Source organism: Pelophylax lessonae (assembly GCF_965119305.1).
Source record: "Pelophylax lessonae genome assembly, chromosome: 10".
Taxonomy (NCBI): domain Eukaryota; kingdom Metazoa; phylum Chordata; class Amphibia; order Anura; family Ranidae; genus Pelophylax; species Pelophylax lessonae.
In genome coordinates, this window is record NC_138777.1 from 5,865,068 (window position 1) to 5,887,093 (window position 22,026).

General features: G+C 53.4%; 1 protein-coding gene across 1 annotated transcript in view; it reads left to right on the plus strand.

Annotated features, from left to right (window-relative positions):
- The first annotated feature begins 345 nt into the window (after positions 1–345).
- The window catches only part of WEE1 (WEE1 G2 checkpoint kinase), a 35,980-nt gene continuing 14,299 nt past the window's right edge, over positions 346–22,026 (plus strand). Inside the window, exon 1 of the mRNA XM_082270754.1 lies at positions 346–818. Within this exon, the coding sequence (XP_082126880.1) occupies positions 453–818 (366 nt within the window). The 5' untranslated portion in view covers positions 346–452. The remainder of the gene's footprint in view (positions 819–22,026) is intronic.

Here is a 22,026-nt window from a genome sequence, read left to right on the forward strand (position 1 = left end):
GGGATGACGTCATTGTAATGTGGGGAGAGGTGACACACACAGGGCGTACACCCGATCCGGGTGACAGGGGACACAATATGGCGGTGGGCAGACGTGTGACTCACCAAAAGGGGGCGGGGCAGTAGGAGGAGCTCGGTGTGTTTATCATCCCCCCCGTCACATGACTCCCGCTCCGCGCCCCGCCCCAATACAACTCAACTTGGCGCCAAATCTCGCAGAGCAGCGCACGCGGCTCTGCAGGCGGAGACATTTTGAAAGCCCAGTCCTCGCGCGATTGGTCGCTCTGGGCCCCGCCCCCGGCCGCTCGGCTCCCTCCGCGTTCCCATTGGCCCGCCCCGCGCCCCGCCCCCTGTGACTAACGGTCGCCCAGGAGTGAGAGAGGAGAAGGATCGGCCGTCACCGGAGGAGGAGGAGGAGGGGCATGGAGAACCGGAGCCGCTGATCGCCGCACCATGGAGGCCCGACACAAACTCACCTTCTCCCCCGCCAGCGACTGCGAGGAGGAGGACGGACACAGCACCGGAGACGACTCCGCCTTCCAGGAGAGCGAACCGGGCCGGGAGGAGGAGGAGGGGAGCCCCCCGGGGAGCCGGGCCTGGGCGGAGGACGAGGAGGGAATCGGAGTCTCACCTGTCAAATCTTTATTCATGAGTCCCGGGTCACCGTACCCGTACCGGGCAACCACCGGAGGATCGCCCGACACTTACCGGAGGGGGCAACGGGAGGGATCGAGTTCACCGATCCCCGACTGTCCCGGGACTCCGCCCCATAAAACCTTCCGGAAACTACGGCTCTTCGACACCCCGCACACCCCGAAGGTGAGTCACCCCAATACGGGTCACCCCGATACTGACACTCCAATACTCATCACCTGACACCCCAATACGGGTCACCTCTCCTCTACTGATACCCCAATACTGATCACCTGACACCCCGCACACCCCGAAGGTGAGTCACCCCGATACGGGTCACCCCGATACTGATCACCTGACACCCCAATACGGGTCACTTCCTCTACTGATACCCCAATACTGGGCTACTCTACTGACACCCTAATATGGGTCACCCCCCTCTACAGACACCCCGATACTGATCACCTGACATCCCGAAGGTGAGTCACCCCAATACGGGTCACCCCGATACTGACACTCCAATACTCATCACCTGACACCCCAATACGGGTCACCTCTCCTCTACTGATACCCCAATACTCATCACCTGACACCCCGCACACCCCGAAGGTGAGTCACCCTAATACGGGTCACCCCGATACTGACACCCCAATACTGATCACCTCTCCTCTACTGACACCCCATACTGATCACCTGACACCCCGCACACCCCGAAGGTGAGTCACCCCAATACGGGTCACCTCTCCTCTACAGACACCCCAATACTCATCACCTGACACCCTGCACACCCCGAAGGTGAGTCACCCCAATACGGGTCACCCCGATACTGATCACCTGACACCCTGCACATCCCGAAGGTGAGTCACCCCAATACGGGTCACCTCTCCTCTACAGACACCCCAATACTCATCACCTGACACCCTGCACACCCCGAAGGTGAGTCACCCCGATACGGGTCACCTCTCCTCTACTGATACCCCAATACTCATCACCTGACACCCCGCACACCCCGAAGGTGAGTCACCCCGATACGGGTCACCTCTCCTCTACTGACACCCTAATATGGGTCACCCCCCTCTACAGACACCCCGATACTGATCACCTGACATCCCGAAGGTGAGTCACCCCAATACGGGTCACCTCTCCTCTACAGACACCATAATACTGATCACCTGACACCCCGCACACCCCAAAGGTGAGTCCCACACCAATACTGGTCACCCCCCTCTATAGACACCCCAACAGGGGTCACATGACACCCCACACACACCAAAGGTAAGTCACACCCGATACGGGTCACCTGCCTCTACAGACACCCCAATACTGGACACCTTGCCGAACCCAAAGTTGAGTCACACCCTAATACTGGGCTACTCTACTTACACCCCATTATTGGTCACCTGACACCTCCCCCAAAGTTGAGTCACACGGATACGGGTCTCCCTGAGATCTGTTACCCCAATCACATCATCTACTGACACCCCAGTATGGGTCTCCCTGAGATCTGATCTCCCCCATTATACACCCGTCATCTGACCCCCCCTCTCCTCTGATACCCTCATTTGTGTTCCTTCTATTCATGACACCCCAAAGTGAATGTCCCTCCCCCCACACACCCCATAACCTGACCCCTATGTACACTGACAGACCCCCCCCTCCCCCCCTGTCATCTCCCCCATTGATGTCTGACAGTCGGTGTTCCTGGGTGCTGATGATGGGAGATCTGTGCGGGTCCATCCCCTCCCCCGACATCGGGGTGTCAGATCAACTGTATGGATATATTACTCTCCTGTGTCCCCCCTGTGTGTGTGGGGGGGTCTCCTGTGTCCCCCCCCTCTATGGTGGGGGAGGGGAGGGGTCTCCTGTATTCCGGAGCGATGAGTGTTATTTATGTTGATGAAGGTGGTTGCAGCTTTGTAATGTTTTTTTATATCGTTGCATCCCCCCATCAGATGACAACTGCATATCGGTGTCATCTAAAGGGGGGGTGTATCGGTCTTGTCGGGGGGGGGGTGTATCGGTCTTGTCGGGGGGGTGCATATTGTCATCTGATGGGGGGGGGGGGTGTGTCATTGTCATCTGATGGGGGGGTGTGTATCGTTGTCATCTGGGGGGGGTGCAACTGCATATCTCTATCATCTGATGGGGGGGGTGCATATTGGTATTATCTGATTGGGGGGGGGGTGCATATCATTGTCATCTGATTTGGGGGGTGCATATCATTGTCATCTGATTGGGGGGGGTGCATATCATTGTCATCTGATTGGGGGGGGTGCATATCATTGTCATCTGATTGGGGGGGGGTGCATATCATTGTCATCTGATTGGGGGGGGGGTGCATATCATTGTCATCTGATTGGGGGGGGGGGTGCATATCATTGTCATCTGATTGGGGGGGGGGGGGGTGCATATCATTGTCATCTGATTGGGGGGGGGGTGCATATCATTGTCATCTGATTGGGGGGGGGGTGCATATCATTGTCATCTGATTGGGGGGGGGGGTGCATATCATTGTCATCTGATTGGGGGGGGGGTGCATATCATTGTCATCTGATTGGGGGGGGGGTGCATATCATTGTCATCTGATTGGGGGGGGGGTGCATATCATTGTCATCTGATTGGGGGGGGGGGGTGCATATCATTGTCATCTGATTGGGGGGGGGGGTGCATATCATTGTCATCTGATTGGGGGGGGGGGTGCATATCATTGTCATCTGATTGGGGGGGGGGTGCATATCATTGTCATCTGATTGGGGGGGGGGGTGCATATCATTGTCATCTGATTGGGGGGGGTGCATATCATTGTCATCTGATTGGGGGGGGTGCATATCATTGTCATCTGATTGGGGGGGGGTGCATATCATTGTCATCTGATTGGGGGGGGGTGCATATCATTGTCATCTGATTGGGGGGGTGCATATCATTGTCATCTGATTGGGGGGGTGCATATCATTGTCATCTGATTGGGGGGGTGCATATCATTGTCATCTGATTGGGGGGGTGCATATCATTGTCATCTGATTGGGGGGGGGGGTGCATATCATTGTCATCTGGGGGGGTGCATATCATTGTCATCTGATTGGGGGGGGGGTGCATATCATTGTCATCTGATTGGGGGGGGTGCATATCGTTGTCATCTGATTGGGGGGGGGTGCATATCGTTGTCATCTGATTGGGGGGGGGGTGCATATCGTTGTCATCTGATTGGGGGGGGGGGGTGCGCATATCGTTGTCATCTGATTGGGGGGGGGGGTGCGCATATCGTTGTCATCTGATTGGGGGGGGGGTGCATATCGTTGTCATCTGATTGGGGGGGGGGGGTGCATATCGTTGTCATCTGATTGGGGGGCTCTGCTTGTATAGCAGACATGAGTGTTATGGAATTTCTGGGAGAATCGGCGCCCCCCTCCCTCCCGCAGGTGGACTTGCCTGTGGGGGGGGTGACAAGCTGTCATTGGTCACACAGCTGATGCAGGGATCTGTCATCCGGCTCTCCTCCCTCACCTCTGAGCTGAGCTTCCAGGACGGATCCCAGTGATGCTCTGTGCTGGTGCTGACCAATCAGAATCACTGATCCCTCCCAGTAGTCATACATAGAGGAGGGGGATGGACAGCGCCTGGGAAAAGTATTCACACCCCCTGAAATTCTCCCATGTTACAACCAAAAATTGTAAATGTATTTTATTGGGATTTTATGTGATAGAACCGACACAAAGTGGCCATAATTGTGAAGGGGAAGGAAAATGATAAATGATACAAATAAATCTGTGAAAAGTGTGGCTGCATTTGTATTCACCAACCCTACCAAGACATGGCCGTCCACCTAAACTGACCTGCCGGGCCCCTACCAAGACATGGCCGTCCACCTAAACTGACCTGCCGGGCCCCTACCAAGACATGGCCGTCCACCTAAACTGACCTGCCGGGCCCCTACCAAGACATGGCCGTCCACCTAAACTGACCTGCCGGGCCCCTACCAAGACATGGCCGTCCACCTAAACTGACCGGCCGGGCCCCTACCAAGACATGGCCGTCCACCTAAACTGACCGGCCGGGCCCCTACCAAGACATGGCCGTCCACCTAAACTGACCTGCCGGGCCCCTACCAAGACATGGCCGTCCACCTAAACTGACCGGCCGGGCCCCTACCAAGACATGGCCGTCCACCTAAACTGACCTGCCGGGCCCCTACCAAGACATGGCCGTCCACCTAAACTGACCTGCCGGGCCCCTACCAAGACATGGCCGTCCACCTAAACTGACCTGCCGGGCCCCTACCAAGACATGGCCGTCCACCTAAACTGACCTGCCGGGCCCCTACCAAGACATGGCCGTCCACCTAAACTGACCGGCCGGGCCCCTACCAAGACATGGCCGTCCACCTAAACTGACCGGCCGGGCCCCTACCAAGACATGGCCGTCCACCTAAACTGACCTGCCGGGCCCCTACCAAGACATGGCCGTCCACCTAAACTGACCGGCCGGGCCCCTACCAAGACATGGCCGTCCACCTAAACTGACCTGCCGGGCCCCTACCAAGACATGGCCGTCCACCTAAACTGACCTGCCGGGCCCCTACCAAGACATGGCCGTCCACCTAAACTGACCGGCCGGGCCCCTACCAAGACATGGCCGTCCACCTAAACTGACCGGCCGGGCCCCTACCAAGACATGGCCGTCCACCTAAACTGACCGGCCGGGCCCCTACCAAGACATGGCCGTCCACCTAAACTGACCGGCCGGGCAAGGAGAGCATTCATCAGAGAAGCAGCCAAGAGGCCTATGGGAACTCTGGAGGAGCTGCAGAGATCCACAGCTCAGGTGGGAGAATCTGTCCACAGGACAACTATTAGTCGTGCGCTCCACAAATCTGCCCTTTATGGAAGAGTGAGAAGAAGAAGAAAGCCATTGGTGGAAGAAAGCCATAAGAAGTCCTGTTTGCAGTTTGGGAGGAGCCATGTGGGGGACACAGCAAACATGTGGGGGGAGGAGCTCTGCTCAGAGGAGACCAAAATTCAACTTTAAGCAAAACGCTATGTGTGGGGGAAAACTAACACTGCACATCACCCTGAACACACCATCCCAACTGTGAAACATGGTGGTGGCAGCATCATGGTGTGGGGATGCTTTTCTTCAGCAGGGACAGGGAAGCTGGTCCGAGTTGATGGGAAGATGGATGGAGTCAAATACAGGGCAATCTTGGAAGAAAAGACTTGAGACTGGGGCGGAGGTTCACCTTCCAGCAGGACAACGACCCGAAACATCCAGCCAGAGCTCCAATGGAATGGTTTCATGTGTTAGAATGGCCCAGTCACAGTCCAGACCTAAATCCCATTGAGAATCTGTGGCAAGACTTGAAAATTGCTGTTCACAGACGCTCTCCATCCAATCTGACAGAGATGAGATATTCTGCAGAGAAGAATGGGCAGAAATGTCCTCTCTAGATGTGCAAAGCTGGTAGAGACATCCCCAAAAAGACTTGCAGCTGTAATTGCAGGGAAAGGCGGTTCTACAAAGTATTGACTCCGGGGGGTGAATACAAATGCAGCCACACTTTTCATAGATTTATTTGTATCATTTATCATTTTCCTTCCACTTCATAATTATGGCCACTTTGTGTCGGTCTATCACATAAAATACAATTACGTGTTTGGTTGTAACATCAGAAAATGTGGGAGATTTCAGGGGGTGTAAATACTTTTTCCAGGCGCTGTAAAATCCCCGGAACACCGCACTGACAGCGCAGTGGAGGCACCGCAGGGACATGTTGGGGTGCTCACTAGGGACCCCCCACTACTTATTACTGCCACAGATTTTGCCCTTGGATGCATTTGTTTGCTCTTTTTTCCAGTGTAATTTGACAGTTAGAAATCACATTACAAGTCACATGACTACAGACCAATTCTAAAAACATTTGTTTTACATTCTGCTATAAAACATTCCTTTTTTTTTTTTTTTTTTTTTTTTTTTCCCCATCATTTTAGGCAAATTTGTATTCTACTTTGGTTAAAAAAAAAAAAAATCCCAAGAAGTGTATTTTGTGGAAAAGTTATCGCATCTACAACCTAGGAGAAAGATTTGTCATTTTTATTTATTTTTACTAGTAATGGCGGCGATCTGATATTTTGTTTCTTTTTTTTTATTTTTTTTTTATTTTTTTTTTCACTATTAACAGATCAATTCTGAAAAATAATTGATAAACTAGGGGAACAATTTGTAATTTTTTATTTTTTTTTATACTAATAATGGTGGCGATCTGTAATTTTTAGCGGGACTGCGACATTGTGGTGGACAGATCGGACCCCGACTGACATTTTTGTCACTGGTACCAGTGACATTACTACAGTAATCAGTGCTATACATATGCACTGTCACTGTAATGACACTGGCAGGGATGAGGTTAACCTAGGGGTGATCAAAGCACTGTGAGCCTAGGGGGTGTTTTCTAACTGTGTGGGGGATGGGCTTGCTGCATGAATATAGAGATCTGTGTTCCTAAATAAGAGGATCCCTGTGTTCATTTTTGACAAAACAGCGGTGTGCTGTTAACACTGGCAGGGAAGGGGTTAACACCAGGGGCAGTCAAAGGGCTAAATGTGAGCCTAGGGGGTGTTTTCTAACTGTGTGGGGGATGGGCTTGCTGCATGAACAGAGACCTGTGTTCCTAAATAGGAGGATCCCTGTGTTACTGACAGAACAGCAGTGTGCTGTATTTACACTGGCAGGGAAGGGGTTAACACCAGGGCAATCAAAGGGTTAATTGTGAGTCTAGGTGGTGTTTTCTAACTGTGTGGGGGAGGGGCTTGCTGCATGAACATGGTAATGAACACAGGGATCCTCCTTATTTAGGATCACAGATCTGACAGAACAGCGGTGTGCTGTGTTTACAATGGCAGACTGCTGTTCTGTCTTTATGGGGAGCCGCTGGGCCCACTGATTGGCTTCCCCCTGACCAATGGGCGCGTGCGCCCCCCGATAGCGGTCCCACAAAGCGGTGTACATGTACGTTATTTCGCTGGACAGAGCTGACCTGCCGCAGTAAAACTACAACGGTTGGTCGGCAAGCGGTTAAAATGATCCCTGATGATCCTGCCATCACGGTGTTTGCTCCAGACACTTCCTGTTATAGGGTGACAACGCTGTGTCCCGGTCTCCCAACTGTGCTCCTGCGTTGTCACCTTGCCACAGGGGCTTCCAATGTGGCCGATTCACCACACATTACACTGACAGTTGTCACCATCAGGAATCCGCCCTGAGAAGTGCCACACAGCCCTCACTGGAGTTCATGCCGACAGGAAGTGGCTGCAATGAGGCTGCAGGAGATCAGCAGCACAGAGCTGGGACTGAGGATGGGAATGGGCTTTATTTTCAAAAACGCCCCCTTTGAAGCGACATACAGTTACGTAATTTAGTGGGACAGAGCCGACCTGCCGCCATAGAACTTTAAATGGTTAAAGTAGAATTGAAGACAAGCTTTTTGTTAAGCTTTGGATAGTGGGGGGGGGGGGGGGGGGGATTGGAACCTCTGTCAGGTTTTTATTGTTGTCTGTGTCTCCATTTAGGGAGATTCACCCTCTGGGGAAGGGAAGGGAAATCTCGGCAGTGGGAAGTGAAGAGAAATCTCGGCTGTGGAAAAGGAAATTTCGGCTGTGGGACGGCAAGGGAAATTTCGGCTGTGGGACGGCAAGGGAAATTTCGGCTGTGGGACGGCAAGGGAAATTTCGGCTGTGGGACGGGAAGGGAAATTTCGGCTGTGGGACGGGAAGGGAAATTTCGGCTGTGGGACGGGAAGGGAAATTTCGGCTGTGGGACGGGAAGGGAAATCTCGGCAGTGGGACGGGAAGGGAAATCTCGGCAGTGGGACGGGAAGGGAAATCTCGGCAGTGGGACGGGAAGGGAAATCTCGGCTGTGGGAAGAGAAATCTCGGCAGTGGGACGGGAAGGGAAATCTCGGCTGTGGGACGGGAAGGGAAATCTCGGCAGTGGGACGGGAAGGGAAATCTCGGCAGTGGGACGGGAAGGGAAATCTCGGCAGTGGGACGGGAAGGGAAATCTCGGCAGTGGGAAGTGAAGAGAAATCTCGGCTGTGGAAAAGGAAATTTCGGCTGTGGGACGGGAAGGGAAATTTCGGCTGTGGGACGGGAAGGGAAATTTCGGCTGTGGGACGGGAAGGGAAATTTCGGCTGTGGGACGGGAAGGGAAATTTCGGCTGTGGGACGGGAAGGGAAATTTCGGCTGTGGGACGGGAAGGGAAATTTCGGCTGTGGGACGGGAAGGGAAATTTCGGCAGTGGGACGGGAAGGGAAATTTCGGCAGTGGGACGGGAAGGGAAATTTCGGCAGTGGGACGGGAAGGGAAATTTCGGCAGTGGGACGGGAAGGGAAATTTCGGCAGTGGGACGGGAAGGGAAATTTCGGCAGTGGGACGGGAAGGGAAATCTCAGCTGTGGGAAGAGAAATCTCGGCAGTGGGACGGGAAGGGAAATCTCGGCAGTGGGACGGGAAGGGAAATCTCGGCAGTGGGACGGGAAGGGAAATCTCGGCAGTGGGACGGGAAGGGAAATCTCGGCAGTGGGACGGGAAGGGAAATCTCGGCAGTGGGACGGGAAGGGAAATCTCGGCAGTGGGACGGGAAGGGAAATCTCGGCAGTGGGACGGGAAGGGAAATCTCGGCAGTGGGACGGGAAGGGAAATCTCGGCAGTGGGACGGGAAGGGAAATCTCGGCTGTGGAAAAGGAAATTTCGGCTACGGGAAGGGAAATTTCGGCTGTGGGACGGGAAGGGAAATTTCGGCTGTGGGACGGGAAGGGAAATTTCGGCTGTGGGACGGGAAGGGAAATTTCGGCTGTGGGACGGGAAGGGAAATCTCGGCAGTGGGACGGGAAGGGAAATCTCGGCAGTGGGACGGGAAGGGAAATCTCGGCAGTGGGACGGGAAGGGAAATCTCGGCAGTGGGACGGGAAGGGAAATCTCGGCAGTGGGACGGGAAGGGAAATCTCGGCAGTGGGACGGGAAGGGAAATCTCGGCAGTGGGACGGGAAGGGAAATCTCGGCAGTGGGACGGGAAGGGAAATCTCGGCAGTGGGACGTGAAGGGAAATCTCGGCAGTGGGAAGTGAAGAGAAATCTCGGCAGTGGGAAGTGAAGAGAAATCTCGGCTGTGGAAAAGGAAATTTCGGCTGTGGGACGGGAAGGGAAATCTCGGCAGTGGGACGGGAAGGGAAATCTCGGCAGTGGGACGGGAAGGAGAATCCATTATTTTTGGGTTGTCACACCAGAACAGGAATAAAGGGGAAATCTTCCAATGGTGAGCTGGGGGCCCCCAAAGTGACTCCCTTAATTTGCCTGGATTTCCTCTCCATTCCTGCTTTGGTGATGGGACAGGAAGTGGAGGGAAATCTCATCAATGGGTCGGGAAGTGAAGGGAAATCTGGGCAGTGGGACAGGAAGTGGGGGGGAGGGCAGTGGGACAGGAAGTGGGGGGAAATCTGGGCAGTGGGACATATCTGGTGTTATAACCCTTCATTACTGCATCCAGAAATGGAGAAAAGGTTTTGCCTGGAGTTCTACTTTAAATAAAATGAGAATGAGGTGCAGCTGTGGGGATCCTCTCTGCTCTTCTCGCTGTCCCTCCTCTGATATGAAAGTCACTTTGTTCTTCCTAATGCTGATAAATGTGTACAGAAGCCGCCCTAAGCCCTCGCTCACACCGGTGCGATTTGATAGTTCAGGAATCGCATGACAAGTCACTATTACAGGTGATGGGACCGGTCACATTGTGATTTCGGTGTTGCAGTGATTTTGCTGTTTCAGGTGCGACTTCCATAGGATTCTGTGCATGAAGTCGCACCTGATGTCTCATGCAACTTGGAAATTGTACGAATTCAAAGTTGTGTTCAGTGTGAAGCAGGGCTTGGGGCTTGTTCACGTGTATGGGGGGGGTACCTTCGGTGCTTGTTCATGCGTGGGGGAGGAGCCGGGGTGCCTCTTGTTTGGGGCTCATTCACACACATGGTTGGGGGGTGCCTTTGGGGCGTTTTCATGTGGGGGGGGTTGGGGTGCATTCATGTGTGGGGTGCACTGGGGGCTCATTCACATGGGGCGGGGTCTTTTTGGGGCTTTTTCATGTGAGGTGGGACTTGTTTACATGGGGGCAGAGGGGATTTTAAGGTCTCATTTATGTTGGCCTTTGGGGCTTGTTCATGTATGGGGGGGGGGGGGTCTGATGCCTTTGAGGCTCGTTCATGTAGGGGGTTGTGGGTTCTGGGGCCTTTTGGGGCTCGCTCACATGTGGGGGAGGGTTATAGGTCCTTTGGGGCTCATTCATGTGGGGGTTGCATTGGGGCTTGTTCAGAGAGGTGCGGTACTTTTGGGGCTCATGCACATTCATGTGGGGGGGGGGGGGGTGTCTTTGGGGCTCGCTCATGTGTGTTGGTGGGAGGGTCTTTGGGGCTCAGTCGGATGTGCTCAGCATCTGAAGACATTTTACTTTTTTTTGCATTGCAGAGCTGCATGTGGGCAGCCCATAGAAGGTGAATGGGAGAGTCGCCCGCACAGTTGCCTGGGTCCGTGCACTGTCACTCAGCTGTGCGGGGGACTCCCGGTGCGCTCACCTTCTATGGCAGGGATTTGCAAACTGTGGCCCTCCAGCTGTTGTAGTTTTGCAAGTCCCATTATGCCTTCTGCCTCTGGGTGTCATGCTTGTGGCTGTCAGTCTTGCTATGCCTCATTGGATTTGTAGTTCTGCAACATCTGGAGGGCCCCAGTTTGCTGCATAGCCCTGATCTATGGGCTCCCCGCACACAGCATGGAGGTGAAAAGTAAACAGAGCTCTGTGCATGATGTGAATGAGCCCCTCCTCCAACCACAAGCCGCACACAGCGGATGAATGGTGGAGACATGCCCGGACCTCGCTCCTCGCTCTCTACTACATTGTTTGTGTGATGATGACGGGGAGTTTCCAGCCGGGTGACGGTTGCTGGAGGTTGTGTGCGGGACACACAGTGTCTGCATAGAACTTCTACAGTCCCAGTGCTCACGGTGCGGTTTTGTAGTTTTACACATTATTAGATGAGGATTGGCTGGGATTTATCGCTGGGTGTTTGTAGGTCGGTCCTGGAGGATTGCTGGGTTATGTGGTGACTTTTCTGTGGATTCTTCAGACGGAGGTTCTGCTGGTCGTTGTTCCGCCTCTAATTTGTACTTTCCAACTGTCATGTGACCGAATTCAAGATTGCAGATTTAAGTGGAACCTAAAGTGGTTCTGAAGGTTCAATATTGTTTTATTATTCATAAATTTATTTATAATTATCCATATTTTATTATTCATTTAATTTATAATTCTTGATAATTTAATTTATAAACCATCATCATAATTTTTTTACTTATTTTTTTTCTCAAAGTATAAGCTCCTCTTTTTAGAAAAGTTTTATTTTTTTTTATTTTTTGCTAGTGCAATGCTTTACACGAAAAAAAAAAATCAAAATCCAAAAAGCACCCCCCCCCCCCCCGCTGCAAAAACAGTGCATTTTATTCTCTAGTAAATTGCTTCTGTAGGATTATACCAGACCCGCCTAAATTTATTCTTTTATCTGTTTGTTTATGCAACATATTTTTTTGCACACCTCATTTAAAGTCCCAAAATTCCCCCCCTCCTTTACCCTAATTTCCTCATATACAACAGCTGGCTTAATTATATTACATTACGATATATACCTCTCTATCCTTATGGTTATACCTATGTTTAACATATGCCAACTGTTACCTTCCCTATTCCCCTTCCCCCTTTTCTCTCTTTATTTTATTCTATATTTATTCTAAAAAAAACATATTTTTATTTATGTTTGTTATGTTATGTTTTATTTATTATGTTTTAATATAAATAGTTAAATTTTATTTATTATGTTTATTATAAATAGTTATATTTTATTTATGATTGTTTATTTAACATATTTATTCTAAAAAAAGTGAACTTATCTTTAACCACTTACCAACCACCCTTCGCAGATATGCTGTGCGAACCGACGTAAAGGTATGTTGGTTCGTGAGAGCGCTCCTGGGGGCGAGCGGGCGCCGTGCCTGCTCCCCCCCTGGTTGATGGCTCTGATGAAGAGGGTTCTCTCTTGAAACGCGTCATCCTTACCTTAGTACGAACACCATCCATACCCGTATGTATCCATGTCCTAGAGGTCACCTTTTTATATTGGGATGATGCATAAGCCTATTTGCAACCTGTTTGATGAGCTACCTGGCGCCTGAAACTGCATGTCCCGTGCTTCAGGTGATACAAAATTGTGCAACAGGGAACGGGCTGGCAAAAGCCCAGGCGCCAGGATGCGATTTCTAGTCACCCTGGCGCCTGGGATTTGTCGAGCCCTGAGGTAGATCCTCATACTGTATCTTTAATAGATGTAGTAGAAGTTCAGATTGCATGGTCACAATATAATACGGTGAGCCTGAAGGTGCACCGAATTGTGTGTATGAAACTTTTTTCTTTTCTTTTACCCTTCGTTAGTGGTGCTGCACTTGGTCGGTGCACCCTTTTTTTGTTTGTTATTTACTATGTATGGACACCCATGGTCTTGAGAGGGCAGCAAGATCCTAGACGTTATCAACAGAGACTTTTCCCTTATAGCACAGCACCGGAGAATTACGGTTTTGTCACGGTTCATATCCCCCCCCATCAGTCCAGTTAATTTGTGCATTGTGAGCCCTCTGATCCATTCTCAGGAACACATGGAGGAGGTCCGGTACAGTTCACTTCAACCAAGTACAGAACTCCCCAGAGATCACCGATTGCAGAAGCCGGGATCTCTGTGGTCTCGTTGGCAGAGGTGATAAATGAAGTGTGCCCGGGCACACTCTTATCTGGAGGGGGGGGGGGGTCATCACACACTTTTCGGTGCACCTTTAGGCTCACCGTATTATGTGACCATGCAATCTGAACTTCTACTACATCTATTAAAGTTGTACAGTGTGAGGATCTATCTTGGGGCTCGACAAATCCCAGGCGCCTGGTTGCCATGGTGACTAGAAATTGCATCCTGGCGCCTGGGCTTTTGCCAGCCCATTCACTGTTGCACAATTTGCATCACCTGACGCTCGGGACATGCAGTTTCAGGCGCCAGGTAGGTCTTCTATTTTTTGTTTTTTTCTTACATTAAGTGCCGGTTCACACTAATACGACTTGGTCAGCCTGACAAGTCTCGGTCCATTGACTGCTACAGGACCGGTTCTAATAGGAGCGACACAAGTCACTCTGACTTAGAAAAAGGGTCCTGTACTACTTCGGGGCGACCTTGGAGCGATTTGCATAGACATTCATTTATATGAAGTCCGTGCAAGTCGCGCTGCACGTGACTTCACAGGTCGCCCCCCGAAGTCGTGCCGCTGCAGTGTGAACCGAGCCTTAGCCCTGCTGTGGGCCAACCCACCTCCTCCTGCAGCCCCCCCCCCCCCTTCTAAGGACCCATTGTGGCACCTAAGGCTGAAAATACCAGTTGCTAGGCACGTTACATATCGCTGCTCACGCGCCGTACTTTTTTTTTAGCTAGCTGCTGGATTTAAAGCAAACCGGTCAAGCCGTGATCTACGGAATCTGTCCAATCACATAACCAGACAGGCTGTTCCTCTACATGGCAGATGAGAGGAGATTGTACAATCAGATTGTAGTGTTTTGTAGCTCTAGGAGCACTCTGGTACCGGCTGTGATTTAGGGGGTTGCCCCCCCCCTCCTAAAATCTGTCATTTGTCTGGGTATATTGTGGGTGGTGTATATTGGCTGTGTGTGTGTAGATTGTACGGCAGGCGGTGTTTGCGGTTCGCTCGCTGTGTGGTGTTAGTGAGTTGGTAGTTGCAGGGTCGGGGTAGATGTGCGGGAGGCGTGTCATGTTTGTTCAGGTGGCTGGGCCTTCTCTATAGATCTGCAGGTGGATGGGGGCTCTGTGCAAATATTGATCAATCCTCCATGTATTTGCTGAACTCTGACTTGTGTGAACATTGAGGTCTCACCCCCCCCCGCTGAAGCCTTCCTCATACTTCTCCCCCCAGAGAAATCCTTATCCCTGATTATTATTCAGGATTTATTGGGCCATCAGTTTGCACAGCGCTTTACAACCTGGGGGCAGACAGAGCAGTACAATGCAGGAGGAATCGGAGGGTGCTGCTCCTTGGAGCTTACAGTCTTCACACTATAAATCTCCCAGGAATCGCATTATATTCCTGTACAGTTCACATGCGATTCAGTGCGGTGCGATTTGAGCCCATTCATTTTGAATGGGAACAAATCGCACCGTGTTGCACCAGTGTCATGCATACAGCAACAGTCATTTTGTACCATGCAATTTGTGCTTGGAGTGGCGTTGACGTTACACTGACACCCACAGAAGATTGCAGGGGCAATGCGATTTTTGTAAAGAACAGAAGGTGCGTTCTATGCATGAAGATAAAAAGCCTCCTGTTTGTACCCCCCCCCCCCCCCAATACAAAACTGAGCCCCCTCTCTATCCAGTGATGTTGCACAAGAGGCTTGGCTGCCTGAGATTCTCCCACCTCATTGGCTGAGACAGCAGTGGTGCACCATTGGCTCCTGCTGCTGTCAAATTCAGTGAGTCAATGAGAGGGCGGGCTGCAGCTCCGTGTCTGAATGGACACAAAGCAGCGGCTAAGGTGCCCCCATAGCTGCTTTCTGTGGGGCAATCAAAGGGAGGGCGGGGCCAGGAGAGCTGAAGAGCGACCCGAGAATAGGAGGCTCAGGGCTGCTCTGTGCAAAACCAACTTCAGAGTAAGTGTAAGGTCCCTTTCATACGGGCGCTCCGTATGTCCGCATATCATCCCATCCGTTTGCGGGTGATATACGGACATCATGCATGTCAATGGGATTGCGGATGACCATCCGCTGACATCTGATTTTCGTCCTTTCAGCTCTGTTCCATTTTTTGGAAAGGAACAGAACCCTATTTTTCTTCCGTTTTTTAAAAAACGAAAAGGATGCAAAATCGGATGTCAGCGGTGTCATCCGCAATCCCATAGACTTGCATTATGTCCGTATATCATCCGCAAACGGATGGGATGATATACGGACATACGGAGCGGATGACACAAGTGTCATCTGTGTCCGTGAAAAAAAAAGTACCGGAGCGGATCACAATACGGTCCGCTCCATGTGAAGAAGCCTAACATGTTTGTTATTTTTATACAATGAATGGCTGGCTCCCTGCGGTGGGTGGGCGGCTGGCTCCCTGCGGTGGGTGGGTGGCTGGCTCCCTGCGGTGAGTGGGTGGCTGGCTCCCTGCGGTGAGTGGGTGGCTGTCTCCCTGCGGTGAGTGGGTGGCTGTCTCCCTGCGGTGAGTGGGTGGCTGTCTCCCTGCGGTGGGTGGGTGGCTGGCTCCCTGCGGTGAGTGGGTGGCTGGCTCCCTGCGGTGAGTGGGTGGCTGGCTCCCTGCGGTGAGTGGGTGGCTGTCTCCCTGCGGTGAGTGGGTGGCTGTCTCCCTGCGGTGAGTGGGTGGCTGTCTCCCTGCGGTGGGTGGGTGGCTGGCTGGCTCCCTGCGGTGAGTGGGTGGCTGGCTGGCTCCCTGCGGTGAGTGGGTGGCTGGCTGGCTCCCTGCGGTGAGTGGGTGGCTGGCTGGCTCCCTGCGGTGAGTGGGTGGCTGGCTGGCTCCCTGCGGTGAGTGGGTGGCTGGCTGGCTCCCTGCAGTGAGTGGGTGGCTGGCTGGCTCCCTGCGGTGAGTGGGTGGCTGGCTGGCTCCCTGCGGTGAGTGGGTGGGTGGCTGGCTGGCTCCCTGCGGTGGCTGGCTGGCTCCCTGCGGTGGCTGGCTGGCTCCCTGCGGTGGCTGGCTGGCTCCCTGCGGTGGCTGGCTGGCTCCCTGCGGTGGCTGGCTGGCTCCCTGCGGTGGCTGGCTGGCTCCCTGCGGTGGCTGGCTGGCTCCCTGCGGTGGCTGGCTGGCTCCCTGCGGTGGCTGGCTGGCTCCCTGCGGTGGCTGGCTGGCTGGCAGAAGCCAGGATTTAGACTGCAGAACGTTTGCAGGGCCACTGCCTCCGCGCACAGAAAAAAAACCTGAATCCTGGCTGCTTCTACCCGGGCTGATGACACAGTGGGCTTCAAAAAGATGGTTGCCGCAGCAGGGGGAGACCAAAATGGATAAGTTTGTGACCGATTTTAAAAAAATGTGAATATCTGCCCCCAATCAGCCGCACAGATAATTGGTCAGTCCCTAACCGGTATTGATGGTGTGATGCCCCAAGCTCTGCCAGGTGGTGTCACTCCAGGAATGAGCGGCACCATCAGACGGGAAGGTCGGTCATACAGCTCAGGGACCCCTAGGAGGAATCCTGGTTGAGGATGGCTGATGCTTCACAGCAGAATTGGGGTCCTTCTCGGGGTGATGCTTCACTGGCTCTCCAGGACCTATGGGAGGCGATGACCCCCTATAGTAAAAGCAGTTAAATGGTGGCTCTAATTATCCCGCTTTGGCATGTGATGGTGAATATTTGCCCTCCACTATCCAGGCCTGGATGTCAGAATTAGCCTGGAGGTGTCACTGAGGTCAGAATTCCAAATACTCCGACATCTGCTGGACAAGTGGTGGTGGGAAGATCTCTGGAGTTATGTTGGAAGGTTGGCAGTTGGAGGTCAGCAAGGTTGGCAGTTGGAGGTCAGCGATGTCCTTACAGTATTACTAGAGAAATGTATTAATAGCTTTCTCCAGCCAACTAAAAGATTCCTTATCCTAAATTGTAGACCCCCCCCCCCCCTCCAGACTGCATACTCTGAATCTCCGGAATGACACTTCTGTCTGGGGGTGTGCACTGAAAACTCAGTATAGGACATGAACATCATGTACAGCACAGGTGCCCCCCCCCCCCCCCCCCCCACTGATAACCTTTTGTGATGTGGGGACACTGCCTGTCCCAATGTCCTGTAGTCGAATGCCAGGAGTGGCTCTTGTAGAGCTCCATAATATCCTGTGAGGGGATGGAGCCACCAAACACAGGAAAGCCAGGCCATTATGGAGGAGGGAGTGGGCTTTGAGGGGCGCAGGGGAGTGGGTTAAGGCAATAAAGGGGGCGATGAGGGCGCAGGGGAGTGGGTTGAGGCATTGAAGGGGAGCAGGCTTTGAGGGGCACAGGTCACTGGGTTGAGAAGATAATGGGGAGCGGACTGTGAGGGGGGCGCAGGGCAGTGGGTTGAGGTGATGGAGGAGTGGGCGGTGAGGGTCAAAGGGGAGCGAGTTGTGAGACGATGAAGTGGGTTGAGGGGCGCAGGTCAGTGGGTTGGGATGATGAAGGGGGCCGTGAGGGGTGCTGGTCACTGGGTTGAGACTATAATGGGGAGCAGTCTGTGAGGGGGGGCAGGTCAGTTGGTTAAGGCAATTGAAGGGGAGCGGGCGGTGATCAGAGGAGCGAGTTGTGAGGCGATGGGTTGAGGGGCGCAGGGGAGTGGGCGGTGAGGCAATGGGTTGAGGGGTGCAGGGGAGTGGGCGGTGAGGTGATGGGTTGAGGAGCGCAGGGGAGTGGGCGGTGAGGCGATGGGTTGAGGGGCTCAGGGGAGTGGGCGGTGAGGCGATGGGTTGAGGAGCGCAGGGGAGTGGGCGGTGAGGCGATGGGTTGAGGGGCTCAGGGGAGTGGGCGGTGAGGCGATGGGTTGAAGAGCGCAGGGGAGTGGGCGGTGAGGTGATGGGTTGAAGAGCGCAGGGGAGTGGGCGGTGAGGTGATGGGTTAAGGGGCGCAGGGGAGTGGGCGTTGAGGAGCGCAGGGGAGTGGGCGGTGAGGCGATGGGTTGAGGGGCTCAGGGGAGTGGGCGGTGAGGCGATGGGTTGAGGGGCTCAGGGGAGTGGGCGGTGAGGCGATGGGTTGAGGAGCGCAGGGGAGTGGGCGGTGAGGCGATGGGTTGAGGAGCGCAGGGGAGTGGGCGGTGAGGCGATGGGTTAAGGGGCGCAGGGGAGTGGGCGTTGAGGAGCGCAGGGGAGTGGGCGGTGGGGCGATGGGTTGAGGAGCGCAGGGGAGTGGGCGGTGAGGCGATGGGTTGAGGAGCGCAGGGGAGTGGGCGGTGAGGCGATGGGTTAAGGGGCGCAGGGGAGTGGGCGTTGAGGAGCGCAGGGGAGTGGGCGGTGAGGCGATGGGTTGAGGGGCTCAGGGGAGTGGGCGGTGAGGCGATGGGTTAAGGGGCGCAGGGGAGTGGGCGTTGAGGAGCTCAGGGGAGTGGGCGGTGAGGCGATGGGTTGAGGGGCTCAGGGGAGTGGACGGTGAGGCGATGGGTTGAGGAGCGCAGGGGAGTGGGCGGTGAGGCGATGGGTTGAGGGGCTCAGGGGAGTGGGCGGTGAGGCGATGGGTTAAGGGGCGCAGGGGAGTGGGCGGTGAGGCGATGGGTTAAGGGGCGCAGGGGAGTGGGCGTTGAGGGGCGCAGGGGAGTGGGCGGTAAGGCGATGGGTTGAGGAGCGCAGGGGAGTGGGCGGTGAGGCGATGGGTTGAGGAGCGCAGGGGAGTGGGCGGTGAGGTGATGGGTTGAGGAGCGCAGGGGAGTGGGCGGTAAGGCGATGGGTTGAGGAGCGCAGGGGAGTGGGCGGTGAGGCGATGGGTTGAGGAGCGCAGGGGAGTGGGCGGTGAGGCGATGGGTTGAGGAGCGCAGGGGAGTGGGCGGTGAGGTGATGGGTTGAGGAGCGCAGGGGAGTGGGCGGTGAGGGGAAGTGGGTTGAGGGGCGCAGGTTAGTGGGGGAAGTGATGGAGGGGAGCGTGCGGTGAAGTGATGAAGGGGGGAGCGTTTGGTGAAGTGATGAAGGGGGGAGCGTTTGGTGAAGTGATGAAGGGGGGAGCGTTTGGTGAAGTGATGAAGGGGGGAGCGTTTGGTGAAGTGATGAAGGGGGGAGCGTGCGGTGAAGTGATGAAGGGGGGAGCGTGCGGTGAAGTGATGGAGGGGAGCGTGCGGTGAAGTGATGGAGGGGAGCGTGCGGTGAAGTGATGGAGGGGAGCGGGCTGAGGGGTGCTGTATAGATTGCAGAATCAGATGAGTTGCTATGGGAAACGGCTGTAGTTTTGATCCCGGATGTGTTTGTTGTCTCCGTACTCCCCCCCCCCTCCATTGTCCTCTATGGTCAGCACACATTGTGGAGGAATGTTGGAGTTGTTGGTTGCTCTTCCAGCACATGTATGATGAGTGAACACGCCTGATGTGTAATATGTGGATTGTGTCCCCGGCTCTGATCCGGATACTTCCAGCTGTTCCTCTCTCGGTTTATTTTGGTGTCTCGTGGTCGGTCAGGGTGGTGCAGAGTGTATATGGGGGGGGCTCTGTATTGGAATAATGTGATGAATGAGTCTTGGTTACTACAAGGCAGTGTTTAGGAGGCTCCTGTGTCCCTTCCCCCCACTGCCCTCTCCTCTGGAATTTGATCCCAGGGTGGGGGAGGGGAGTGCTTCCTATCTCAGGAGTCAGCCAAGGCCTTTTTATGAAGCCGAAAGTTTAGCTCAGGAAATTGTTGTGAGCCTCCGTAAAATACCCTCACCTTTCTGGTAAATTACCGTGTTCTGAGAAATGTTCTTATAGTGCTGGGAATATTTTACCCCCCCCCCAAACAAAAAACAAAATTTCAAAAGTGAAAATAAATGGCAATTTCTTTTTTTTAACCGAAAAGCTCTGTACAAGGCTTGTTTATATAGTTTGCTTTTTTTTTTATTCTTTTTTGCTTTTGCTTTTTATTTTGTTTTGTTTGTTGTTTTTATTTTTTAGATTCTGGTTCCCCCCTTTTTTTTTTTTTTTTTCCCCCCATTTTGGTTTATTTTTTTTATATTTTGTTGATAAAATTGGGAATGCAAGATTTTCCTATCATTGGTCTTATGGTGAGTCGTACTCTGTTTTAGAATTTAGTGTGTAATTTTGTATCCGGTAATTTGGGAGTCGTATCTGTGTGCGTTGTTTTTAGTAAGACTTGTTTTGCCTATGAAGTTGCAGTGTGTTGGCATTTCCATTTATTTTAAATGGTACTCGGGCCGTCTTTCAGGCGTGTCTGCTCCACGCCCACCTTTCCATCCCCCGCTACTGGAATCCTCGGTCTTTCAGCCCATCTTCCTGTTAGATTGTAAGCTCTGACGAGCAGGACCCTCTGAATCATCCTGTATAGTCACTGTATTGTGTGAAGCGCTACACAATCTGTCGGTGCAACATAAATGCTGTATAATAGTGGCTGCCGCATAGAGGAAAGGTTTGGTGGGGCGTAGAGGAAAAGTTTGGTGGGTGGACAATGCAAACTCCTAGAGCGGCATTTCTAGGCCGGGTACCTCTTTAGCGAGCTTTGACGCTCTAAGTACCATTTTAACTCCAGCTTGTAAACGGTGAACACGGTCCGAATGGGGAGTGCCGATTGCCACTTTCAGCAAGCTACTAGCAGGCTTCAGCGTTTCTTGGAAGATTATTGAAAGCCTGCTAGCAGCTTGTTTAAAGTGGCAATCAGCACTCCCCATTAGGACCTGTGCGCTCAACATTTACAAACTGGAGCTGATTGGTACTTTTAAAAGCTTCAACGAAGCTCGCTGCTCACACATTGCTCCTATACATGCTGAAGCTTGTGTGAAACCAGCATTAGTGTGGCAGTGTCTGTTTTTGGGACTCCAGGCCTGGGGGGGGTTGATCTTGAGTGAGCAGAAACCAGGTTTTTAGAGCTCTGGTGCCCAAGCTGCAGCCCTCGGCGGTGGGAACGTTGATCAGGGTAATAGTATTGGTCTCTACCAGTCTCATGTAACATCATCTTCCCAGTCTGGTATTGTCTTCTGCAGCATCTCCTCACCAACAATGTATCCTGTCCTCTCTGACCATTTCTTCTATTAGATCTGCTGTCTGACAGTCCTCTCCAACATTACATATATTGAACTTTGTGTGGCTCTTTGGGGGCCACATTTAATGGCCTCTTTAACTCCTAAGTAGACAACCATTGGTTTAGAGAAGGAAGATTCAGTGAAGAAGGTATCATGGCTGCCCCAGGTTGGGAATGGAAGGTATCGTGGTGGCCCTGGGTGTAGGGGGAATGGAAGGGGTCGCGGCGGCAGCCACTGGTGTAGAGGGATTGGAAGGGGTCGCGGCAGCAGCCCCAGGTGTAGAGGGATTGGAAGGGGTTGCGGCGGCCCTGGGTGTAGAGGGATTGGAAGGGGTCGTGGCGGCCCCGGGTGTAGAGGGAATGGAAGGGGGTCGCGGCGGCCCTGGGTGTAGAGGGATTGGAAGGGGATGCGGCGGCCCCTGAGTGTAGAGGGAATGGAAGGGGGTCGCGGCGGCCCCCGGGTGTAGAGGGATTGTAAGGGGTTGTGGCAGCCCCGGGTGTAGAGGGAATGGAAGGGGGTCGCGGCGGCCCCGGGTGTAGAGGGAATGGAAGGGGGTCGCGGCGGCCCCCGAGTGTAGAGGGATTGGAAGGA